Here is a 12266-nt window from a genome sequence, read left to right on the forward strand (position 1 = left end):
CCGTTCTCACTCTCCTCAAGCTTACATAATGTTATATGTTAAATTCATGGTGCTTTCACCTATTGATTTCACCAAAGGTATAACCATTGGGATCAAATCAGGCCTCATGTAGGCGATTTTATTAGTAACCAAGATAAGAGTAAAAGTATCTTGCTTTTCTCATGCTGAATAACTTATTTGCAAGAAAAATCTATGAGCGCATCCCTGGTGAACACAAGATTTTAAGGGGTGCTTTTATTTTTTAAATATAGCCTTTATTTAATCAAAAGATATCATTGAGGGCAAGCGCTCTTTTTCAATAATTTTAGAGTACAATTAAAAGTTAACAAGAAAACAAATTAACAACAAAACAATAATATGCAATTAAAATGAAAAATAAAAAAACAGTAAAAAACAATCACATTCAAAATCAGAGTAGTTTGTATTCATGGGTTTTAATTGACCTCTAGGTACAATTTTGTTAAGTTTAAACCTTTTTTTGTGTGTGCTGCAAAAAAACTAAAAGTAATTTCCCCAAATTTTGTCTTTGCACATGGACTTTAATAGAATTTATTTGGGGAGAAACTCAGTTTTACTGATGTGTCATTAAAATCAAATCCATTTTAAGTTTTTACCCAATATAATTTCTTTAGTCATGGACATCCCGATACAACAACTGCCCTTATATAGTATTTTGGGGGTGTCACCTACACTAAAAGCCATTATAATCGAGGAGGGTTTATCATTCAGCTCACCAGCGTAAGATCGGATTCAGATGATTGAGAATGGTGACTTCTTAAATTTTTTCTGTTAACAAAAAAATTAAGAGTAATGAGAGAAGAGAATGTGTGAGTGCCTGCACGAATCCCATTATATGGTTACACCACCTCAATAAGGGTCTTCTTTCAGGGACAAGACAAAACCCTTTTCTTGTAAATCTGATAATGGTAAAATATAAATATTTAAATTATAAGAGCAAGAAGAAGGTGGATAATGTTTTTTGTAAATTCAAACCAAAGTTAATAAATAAATTAAATTGAGGCTGTAGTTGAATACAAGAGAGGCACTGTGGTACATCGGCTATCCTTTTAAAACTGGGTCATTCTTTCTGGCCTTGTTTATTAGAAACATAGAAGAGCAGAACATGTCACAGTGACATTACTAAGAAAATGTCTTTGTGGTGAGTATTTACTACACTATTACATTTTTTCTTTCAGGTTTTCTTGGAAAGAACTGTGAAGTAGACATAGATGCTTGTCCTCTACCCAACAACACGTGTCCACCAAAGACTCAGTGTTTGGATCTCCCAGTTGGCCTTGAATATACCTGCCGTGTACCCTGTCCTGAAAACCTTCGAGTGAGTAACAAAACATCCTAATGGACTATTTGTCCTCATATGCTGTCCTTTAAAGTATTCCTCTTAAGTCCCATACATGTTTAATCTTCTGTTTATTTCTCTCCAAGCAATGTGTATTCTCTACAAAAGTGCAGCAACATTATCACAGCAGCAGGGAACCATAACAAGCAAATTAATGAGGATGTTTTGTATAATTTCCACCGTTATTATTTTTGGAGGGGTTTCAGCACTTGTTTTTGTGACATAAGAACATAGAAAGAACAATTATCTTTACATCTGGTTGAGGTGATGGTACATTTTTTCCAATAAGCAGTGTGACACTTTGGCATAAGAACTGGACTTAATCCAACGAAATTCACATGCTGAAAGCACTTACACTTAAAAGCACTTTGTCTTAAATGGCTTAAAACACTTTAGCTCTAATATGTTAAGTGAGAAAGTACTTGCAGTTATTTACCTGCAAAATATCTGCCAACTGTCACCACAAACTGATTTCTAAAACTGAGGATTTAAGTGAGAAGGTATCAAATATTAAGTCAGTATCTCATTTTCTAAAATGTGGGATAATCCTTTGTTATACACGGGGATACAAATAAGCATAAGTCCCACAGGAAGATTGACGGCAAATGTGATAATCCATAAACACAAGCAATCAGCTGGTGCCGAAGCTGTACAGTATGTCGGTTTACCCGGGAAGAAAGCTGTATTAAATGATTGAATAATGAGCCAGTTCACTGCTTTCTCGTCACCTTTATTGATACATTTCAAACACAATACAACCAATACACAAATGTCGTGAAGACATTCAGACCTATGAACGAACTGTAAATATAAAAACACCTGGTTATTGGCTACATGGTTGAACTATATATTCTCATTATACTGTATGCCTCATATTTAAATCAGTGAAGTATGAAATCATTTTTATAATTTTGAATGTGGCTGCAGATCCTGTAGATTTAAAGCAACTATAAGGAACTTTTATTTTGTGTTGACTTTGGCGACCCCTGTGGATGCAAATGGTAGTGTTTGAGCATGGCCATCTTGGGTCATAAATACCTACATCAGGCTTTAAAGCAAGTGAAAGTAAGATGAAATTTATTTTTAATACAATTTTTCTTTTTTTTAACAGCTTTTTGCAGGATACATAGCACAGATGAGGTTATTTATTTGTGGCTATCTAAGAATAATAGCTGTAATATGTCAATGGTGAAACAAAGTAAACTATGTTTTACCAGAAAAACATATATTCCCAAAGTGATGTAAAGCAGTGTCTCACAATGTACTTCATAAATAAAAAAGACATATTTTATAGCTGTCAAGGAGGATGAGGGTCAATACAGGATCAGTTTTAAAATCATTTGAAATGCGCCATAACCACTAAATATAATGTCAGAAATAAAATTAAAAAAAAAACCAAACCTAGTACCCACTGCCAAACTTTCCCTGGGAAAATGTGAACATAGGCTTTTCTGGTCTGTAAAGTAAATCATTTTGTCTGATTTTGCCTGAAATCTGACCTGGAGACTGGCATAATAAATAATAAATATCCAATTTTCTTGCTGATAGTCTCATTTGCTTATGTAGGTCATATCGAGGCATCAGTATTAAATCAAAACTGTTTCCTGTTACCTTACCAGTAAAAAAAAACTCCTTGTAGTTGCTTTAAATCACTGAAGTACATTTTTATGTCCCTTTTGAATGTGGTTGCACATCCTCCAGGTTTATAAGCAGTCACGGTGGAAGAAGACAAAGCTGGAATTGTGTGATTGTTTGTCAGGGTTTTTGCTTTTGGCATGCAGGAGGGGAGCACATTTACAGGACTGAAAAGGCCTCTGCCACCTGACGTGGATGAGTGCCACTGAAGATTTGCAATGTCTGTATTTTTGAATGTGGAAGGTGTTTTTTTTACGTACAGATAAATCGACCCTCTACGGTTTAAAAAAAGCAACCAAACCTGAAGAGAGGAGCTTCTTCAGATGACAGATGGAGATGATCACTCACTGTGGAGAAAGCCTTGTTTTGGCCCCCTTACAGAAATGCCATGATGTCTGCATTATACACCTTCCCACAAGCAAGCTCTTCCCTTAGCCCCTTTTGTTTCCCCTCTACTATATATACACACGTTCCAGTGAGCATGCGTATCTGTTTTGTTATAGAGAACTCTTGGGAGGTTTAGCCCTCAATGACCATTGATCTTGTCTTGTAAGACATGATGTAGATGCTACACAGAATACTGAGTGAACCCAGTATAAAGCATGAATCAGTATTCATGAGTGTGTCATGTGGCTGTAATGAAGCTCATTTTCAGGCTGCCAGGAGCAAGAAATGATTAGAGGTTGCATTGTAAAATGATGGTTATATTTTTGACCAGAATGGGCTCAGCCTAATCTGAAATATTACCATACAAGATAAAAAGAATTTCATTTTTGGACATGAAACGACACATTTCACGACACATGTATCTAATAGCTCCATCTTCTATCATCAGCCATGCGCCAATGGAGGACGTTGTGTGTTGAATGATGCCAGCAGCTACACCTGCATCTGCACACCTGGTTGGTCTGGTCAGAACTGCCGCATAAATGTCAATGACTGTGTTCAACATTGGTGTCAGAATGGAGCCACTTGTGTGGATGAGATTGATGGTTACAGGTAAGTGTTCAAATCTTGATTGTCTTCGGGCCATTCAGGCACCAGAATGTCAATGATTGTAAAAGCTGTGACATTTACTGTTCTCTTTCTTCAGGGCTGAAAGCATTCCTCTACCTCTATACAGTATTAAGAAATTCTCTTTAATCTCTTGCTAGCTGCCTTTGTCCCAGAGGATACACAGGCGTCCACTGTGACGAGGACATTGATTACTGTGTTGGCCATCGCTGCTCTGAACATGGTGTTTGTCTGGACCAGCAGTATAACTTTACCTGTCGCTGCATGCTCGGATTTGAAGGGTCGCTCTGTGAAGTGGAAACAAATGAGTGCAACAGCTTCCCCTGTGCAAGCGGTGCCACCTGTGTGGACCTAATCAGTGATTATCGGTGCCACTGTCCCCCAGGGTTTGAGGGTATGAGACCATCTGATGCGAATGTGAGCCTATTTACAGCCATTAGGATGGCCAGCCGTAGGAATATCAGGTTTTAGAAGAGGTCTTTTAGTGTCTGAATGGGAAGATGTTAGAAACAAAAATGCACAATACACAAAGCAAGTCCATCAGGATTTTTCACATTGAAATTTGTAAGCATTAGTGGTCAGCACAAATAATCAGGCTGAGATGCATAGAAGTAAAATATTCAGTTTCACACACATAGCCATAGTTTGAATATAAAACAGTTATCTGATTGTGGAAATGCTTTTTGATATAATTGGAAAGAAAATAACCTTTTGTAATAATTATGCATTAGAACGAGATTTATAGTGACATAAAACTTAGAAGTAATTAATGTGGAAGAAATGTGATTTATTTGTATTACTGATGAGTTATTTATACCTCAACCACATATAAAACATTGTAGCTTGAGGCTAAACATACATTCATCACTGTTAACAAAAATGCCAGTTTTTATATTTATGTAACATCTGTGCCGTGTTTACCAGATGTTATTTAAAGGGGACATATAATGCTAATTTTCAGGTTCATACTTGTATATTGGGTTTCTACTAGAACATGTTTACATGCTTCTGTGTTCAAAAAACACATTCATTTTACTCATACTGTCTGTCTGTCTGAATATACCTGTAGTCACTCTCTGTCTGAAATGCTCAGTTTTAGTGTCTGTCTCTTTAAGACCCTCCTCCTGAAAAAGCCATGTTTCGTCTGATTGGTCAGTGTATCTGCATCGACCCTGTTGGCATCTCTGTGCACCATCACTGTAGTTGGGAATGACTGCAACAGAGTATAGCCTCACTTTCTAGCTAAATGTATAGTTGTGACATCACAACCTTACAGAAGTCCTTACGGCTTGTTTAAAGGCAGTTTCTGAATACAGGCTTTGTGCATTTCTCAGTGGATTGAGCGTTTTGATACTTTCACAGTATTTATTTAGCACTTAGACCTGCTTTATAATCAATAGAGACATGGAAATGTCCAAAGCCATGTCCATGCAAAAATCCGGTAGCGCAGACCTCCGTCAGACATGCCCTATCATGAAATGTTAACATGCTGACTTAAAGGGGTGTTCATGTAATTTGTTTCCAGTCTGATACTCATTTTTCAGGTTATTTCAACACAACATAAATGCAGCACAAATGTTGTATGTTAATGACAGTGAAAATGAATTTGTGTATCTGCCCCAAGATTCAATACACTCAAAAATGAAATGGGTTCCTCCTGGACCAGGCTACATGCTTCCACCAAGTTTCATGCAAATTGGGCCAGGAGCATGACCTTGGAGAAGGTAATACAAGTTAAATTCACTTGCAAGTTAGATAATGTGCATATAAAATGCTGTATCTATTTCTAAGACATTTGGCATCATGTGGACTGTTAATATTATGGACTTGGTCATGGGTGGTGAAAATATCTAAATTGAACAGTGGTGCAGTAGCATGTTAGCAGTAAAATGAATTAGTATTGACTGGCATAACGATCCGGCTCAGTATCATAGAGAGTGCAGTACAAAGTGTGTCTTATACAGTACATTTAGGCTGGATGTAAGTCAGCAGCTACCTTAATTATATGAGTATCTTACAGTACATGATTAACAGAGCTCTTGCCAGTGTATGGGGTCGTAATGGCAAAAGTACAATTACCTTTGGTATAGACAGCAGTGCAGATAGAGCAGTGCCTGAGGATGTTAGGCTGTTTGTTCTCTATGAGCTCTCTGGCTCACAGAGAACTAAGAGGTCTGAAATATTGCCAGAGGCCAGGCCTGGTGGAGCATTACATTTGTCAGTAAAAATCTGAAATCAATTTCATATCTAACTCTTAGCTAGAGGATAATAAAATTGAGGTTACACCATGTCTGCATACATACAAGCTGCAACATGCCCAACACATAATCATTCAATCACATTTTTGAGCCAGTAGAATCAGAGGCAATCAGCTGCCTCATGAAATAAAATCCTGTCACCAATAAACCAGGTGCTGCCTCATTGTTTAGGAAATAAACGGAAATGTGTTCTGCATATGTTCTGAATGTGGTTGGAATTATTCTTCACACACCACAGCTTCACACACACACACACACTTCAATAATTATATAAAGTCCACAGTGACAGCAAAGTGTATTAGTAGAAACATATTTTAAATGTTGTGTGTTTGCCAGTTATGGCAGGAAATGTAACAGCCACCTCACTAATAGTAGAACTAAAACCCAGCATAACGATGGCAAAAACCAAAACATAAAAGAATTTTGTATTTTGCAACATAAAAAAGCTAATTTACACTTAATCAAGCACAAGGCACTGTGGGAAATGTGGGCTGTCAGTACAATATTTCAGTTCCAAGACCCATTTCACTCCTGTACCTAATCAACCCTGCAGGCTTTGCAAAACCCCAAAAGCGCATTCTTTGCAGCCAATATTCAAAGAACACAGATGCGAAAGATTTTAAAAATGCTGACCAATCAAAGCACAATCGGCTTTGTCTTAAAGAGACAGGCGCTAAAACAGAGTGTTTCAGACAGGGTGAATGCAGGTGAGAAAAAATGTGTTTTTTGAATGTTAAATCATGTAATCATGTAAAAATGTTATATATAGAAACCCACAATACAATCATGTACTTGCAAACAAGCACAAGATATGTCCCCTTTAAACTGTAGTCCCTGTAATATTAACTCAGGTTCATTTGTTTCCCTCGTTATCCTGCAGGAAGGACCTGCTCTGAGAATGTAAATGACTGCTGGTCGCAGCCTTGTCTAAATGGAGGCTCTTGCATGGATCTGATAAATGACTACATTTGTCATTGTCCTCTTGGTAAGTACCAACTACTTGTGTATTATTGAGCATGTTTACAAAAATATCATGCTATTAATTTTCCATACACTCCACCTTGGGAATATGTGAAAAGTTTATTTCTCGCACATTTACATGAAAACTTGTTTGTTTACTTTGATCATTTTTCAGTTTTTGTTCAAGATGTGTTTCTAAAGATAGCCAATGAGACAGGAATTATCAGGTGTGAATGCAGGCTAGAAGCTGGCTCTACACAAAGCAAATAGATGTTATCAATCTGCATTATGGGTTGGAAAGTGAAAAAAATATGTTTTTCATGCTTTATTTTTTTTAGGTTAATATTGACATTCGTAGACCCATAGAAAATAACAACATTAATGCATGTAAACAAGACTTACCTAATTAGACTGAGATTTAGTTTTTAGCATTGTCTTTTAATCAAGTAACATGGTTTATGACACATTTTCTATATGTGAGCTATTTTATAACACATGTTCCAGAAAGGATCCATAATCAGTCTAAAATAGAGGGAGTGGTTGCATTCCCCTGTGCGAAGCTGATTTTACTATGCCCTCTGGTAATAAAATACTTAATCACTACTTGATTGCACAAGTCAGTGTGCCACGGCCCAATGTCACATTCAATAGCAAACAGCCACAATCCGCAGAGCAGGATTTACAGGCAAATATTTGACAAATGAAATCCACAAAACATAGGTGTTGACCGGACACAAAATACACGCTGGCACCGGACAATGGGTCTGTTTAACTATATTATATCCCTAATATATTCCACAAATGCAGAAGAACTGCATGGGGTATGCTGGATATGTCGGCTCTCATGCTGAAGTTGTTTAAATAAGATGTAGGGAAACAATATTACTGCTGTTTTGTTGTCATGGTGTTTCTTGTTTTAGTTCTCTGAGCCTTTCTTTTTTATATATATATATATATATATATATATATATATATATATATATATCACCTTATATTATGCACAATAAATCAATACAAATGTGGAGGAAGTCATTAAAGCATTTACTGCTTTGAAACATGTGCAGCGCCTGTTACATGGTGTGCTTTTATGACATTAGGGACACAGCAAATGCATCAGTATAAATAATCTGCCCTTATTATATTTTTCTGCCTTTTGCTCAAATTAGATTTGGGCAAAAACAGAACACCAATGTGTCAGTAAAGCGTCCATTACTGCTTTGATTTCATTGAAAGATTTATAGACAGGTGTTTCTGATCACTTTATCTTTTCAGAAATTGAATTAAATAAATGGTCTGTCAGGTTCGCTTGCTTCTTTTTATAAAAACACACACATAGGAGAAGAAAGACTGTCACTATTTACCAGTTCTGTGGTCTGACCCATTTCTGTTACAGTTTCCTGTTTTCAGCAGCAGTACAGTTTACAGTACATTTAAAATTATTATTTTGACTTGAAATAAACCTGAAAGCTCTCAGAGTGCCTTTGGCAAAGGTTGTACAATCCTCCTAAATTTGTTGTTTTGGTGACAGAAAATATAAATGTTGAATCTGCACCTGTTTCCACATCAAAACACACACGGTGACTGGCAATCATGCTAATTAGTTTACGGCAGCCATGGTTTTTGGAGAATGTCTAAATACTGTCATTGACTCGTGGCCACGAACCATTTAAATTTATAATGTTGCTGTCATGCAACTTGCTGTGACCAAATTTTTCAGCATTGCTTACAATGCGCATGTCACTTAAAATTTAATTATAACTGCCGAACACATTTAGCAATTATATATTATTAAAGTCCACGGTACAAGAAGTTGAGCACCAATACCAGGAAAACAGTTTGGCATAGCAGTGTCACCTTACTTCGGCTCGAATAGTTAGAGATATGAGGACTTCTAATTTGAAAACATTCGATTTAGATTTTGCTTGAACTGAGTAACAGGAAAAAATTATTGTTGTTTTTAAGTGGTGCTTTAAAAACCGCTGCGTAGGTTGCATTATTAGATACTGACCAGAACCTGATCCAAAGCCATGGTGCTTTGAATGTATATTGTCATATTTCGTGATGTCATCCCCTAAAAATGTATATAAACAAAAATCCAAGTGTGCACCTCCAATTGCATGCAATTAGCTGGAGAGCAAACTGTTTTTTTACCTCCAATAAAAATGTTATTTTTGAAAGGCTCAAATGTGGGTCGAAGCAGAAGATTGTATTACAATAAAAACGTAGATTTTAGAAATAATTACCATTTTGCAATAAATGTTGGCATTTGTACTTAACAACTATTGGAAATGTTTGGATCCCATGAATCAGAAACAATCCTACACACCATTACTGGGATCTAATTCTATAATGTAGCTTAATCTTAATCTGTATCTGCAGAAATTCCAGGTCCAAACTAAATTAATAGACACATTCAAATGCTAATTCTCAATATGAATGTTAATGTTAAATGGTTTGCCGGTCCGTAATTGAAGTTTATGTTATGAATGATGCCTTGAACTGTTCGGCACAGCCTATAATTGTACACAGCCACATTTTAAATTTAATCAAAATTTATCTTTTTAAACTCACTGTAACAACTCTACCTCTTTCCAAGAACACGATTTTCAGTTTTTCAGTTCAGTGAATCATACAGTACATTGATAATGAGATATGACTAAATATCCTGATGAACAGCAGTTCTCCCACCAAGGAACAGCCATGATACAAGTCTGTTATCTTTAACCACTGAACGTGGGTACATAAAGACTTTAATGTATTCAACATGCCTTTACAGGAAGCCTTGTTACTGCTGCACATTTTGAGAGAAAGTTAAAAGCACAAATTCTTACTTTCTGCCTTTGTTTCTGGGATGACTAAGCCACTGGTAGCTGTCAGATAGAATAGGGAGTCCCATTTGGAAATGGTGGTGACACTGTAAATGTGACATTCCTTCATGCAACATTAACCTCAGAGTGAATTGCATGCACAATTGGTTATTAAACACTTCTGAAACACTCTGTTGGAGGCAATAGCTGTCCATTAACTAGTCAAGGCAATACATAATACGACGAGAAAAGGGTAGTTGGAAGGTCATCAAACATCGAGATAGATGTGCTGATGTAAAGTAGTCTGGAAACAGGTTACAATGTAAAGAACGTGGAGACTGCTTACAACAGGAAGTACATTATCTTATAAAACTGCTGTCCTCTGGGTACATCCTAGTCTTGATAAAAGGGATTTGCATTAGGAAGTGATGTTTGAAATATTTCACTCCTTTGCAGAGTGAGACCTACTTTGCAGACACCGACTGCACACAGATTAATGCGACGGAGATTTTGGTACATTCTTCCTGTTTAGAAGCTTCTAAAGAGGTTTTCGGTTTGCGTGAGGATGAAATTTAGAACATTTTCCTGTCAAAAATATCCTCTGACTTATGTCTCTGACTGACAATTAAATGCAAATTTTTTGGCCCACATTATCTAATGGGCCTGGATTGAACAGTGTGATGTCAGTGAGAAAACACAGTAATCTATTTTAGGATTTTCCCTTTGAGTCATCTTTATTTGTATAAACACATGTAATGAGTATCGGTCACACCATCTGCCTGGGCTTTATTTACAACAATAGATATTGACATGGGTATCTATCAGTGACATGCAGACGTGCATTTGGTGTGGCAGATAAATGTGATATAGATCAGTTTGGTAGGGTGGGTCTCTGTCAATGATTCACTCAATTAGCATACTGCATAGCAGGTAGATTGCAAGGGGGAGAATCAATACACCCATTAATCCGCTAAAGAAAAGGTGTCTATACCTCATAAATCCCACAGCCACATAAATATGGGTAGTGTAGTGTGTGTTACTGTTATTTTATTAATTCAGACCTTATTGTTTATTCCTCCAATGTTCTGCTTTGTTAACAACGTTTTCATTGCAGGGTTCAAGGGGAAAGATTGCTCTGTGGATATTGACCTTTGCTCGTTTGGACTGTGCAGTGAACATACATTAATATGCACTGAGACCAAGGATGGACAGAATGTGTCTTGCACGTGTGAACGAGGTGAGCAAGACCTTTTATGGCTCATATTTGTCATGCAGGCATATAAGCAGGTGAAAAATCATGCATTTTTTCATGCTTCAAGGTCACTTTACTAAAATGAGTGTGCTGCTGTACAGTAAATACTGCAGCCTCAGGTAATGTTTCGCTGTCTGCAGATCAAAAAGAATCCACTTTTTGTTTCATCACAATATGGTTGCATAATATTTTCTTTCATGCGCTATTTGCTGTGTAATACATTCTCTTACTAGATCGTGCATTAAAACAATAGTCCAAAAACTGGCGTCTAATTTTTTAGCACCTGATAATCTTATGCTGATTCACGCAGATTAATTTGACAGCTCCTGCTGGAAAAAAACAATTTTGTTTGTGCGTCAGTCAATTCCCCCTGATTCCCCTCCATGAGGGTGACGGTGTTATCGCAGCAGTAGCTGCCAGCGATGGCAGGGATAACACAGGAGGAAGAGGAAGAGGCTTGACCTGTTAGATACTCTGAAGCCTGGTTACCCCTGGCAAGCCTCGGACTCCAAGTCCAGGATATATTTGCGGAAAAGTGACAGAGTGCCAGTATAGTACTGTGTGTACAGGAAACCATGCAGCTTATTTCTAGACACAGTTATGGTACTTGAAATGAAAACATTTTTTCCTGCCAAACCAATCATAATTCAGTCGACAGTACTCCACACCAGCTCCATCTCTTTTCAAATGAATGGCTATTACATAGAAGTTCATGTAACCCAATCAATAACCCTAACTTCATTACTCCTGTTGCACTTATGCTCGGCAGATGTCAAAGTGAAGGATTGTGAGTGATTTCTTATGTAAATGAAAGCAACCTGCGGCGAGCAGCTCTCCCCAGATCACTCCTCAAGGGCAAACTGCGAGATGCTGTCTTGTCTAGATGTTTCAGGTCGGCAGTCTTGGCATCCATATTATCTAATGCTTGCCAACCTAATGTGTTGCAAAACATGTTACTCATACCTTCCCTCGCTACGCTGTAT

At 37.1% G+C, this 12266-nt stretch overlaps 1 protein-coding gene across 1 annotated transcript in view; it reads left to right on the plus strand.

Annotated features, from left to right (window-relative positions):
• The window catches only part of eys (eyes shut homolog), a 202249-nt gene that overhangs the window by 38321 nt on the left and 151662 nt on the right, over positions 1-12266 (plus strand). The window contains exons 9-13 of the mRNA XM_059359709.1: positions 1197-1336; positions 3828-3991; positions 4147-4400; positions 7145-7249; positions 11146-11268. Of these exons, the coding sequence (XP_059215692.1) occupies positions 1197-1336; positions 3828-3991; positions 4147-4400; positions 7145-7249; positions 11146-11268 (786 nt within the window). The remainder of the gene's footprint in view (positions 1-1196; positions 1337-3827; positions 3992-4146; positions 4401-7144; positions 7250-11145; positions 11269-12266) is intronic.

Source organism: Centropristis striata, chromosome 20 (genome assembly GCF_030273125.1).
Source record: "Centropristis striata isolate RG_2023a ecotype Rhode Island chromosome 20, C.striata_1.0, whole genome shotgun sequence".
Lineage (NCBI taxonomy): Eukaryota > Metazoa > Chordata > Actinopteri > Perciformes > Serranidae > Centropristis > Centropristis striata.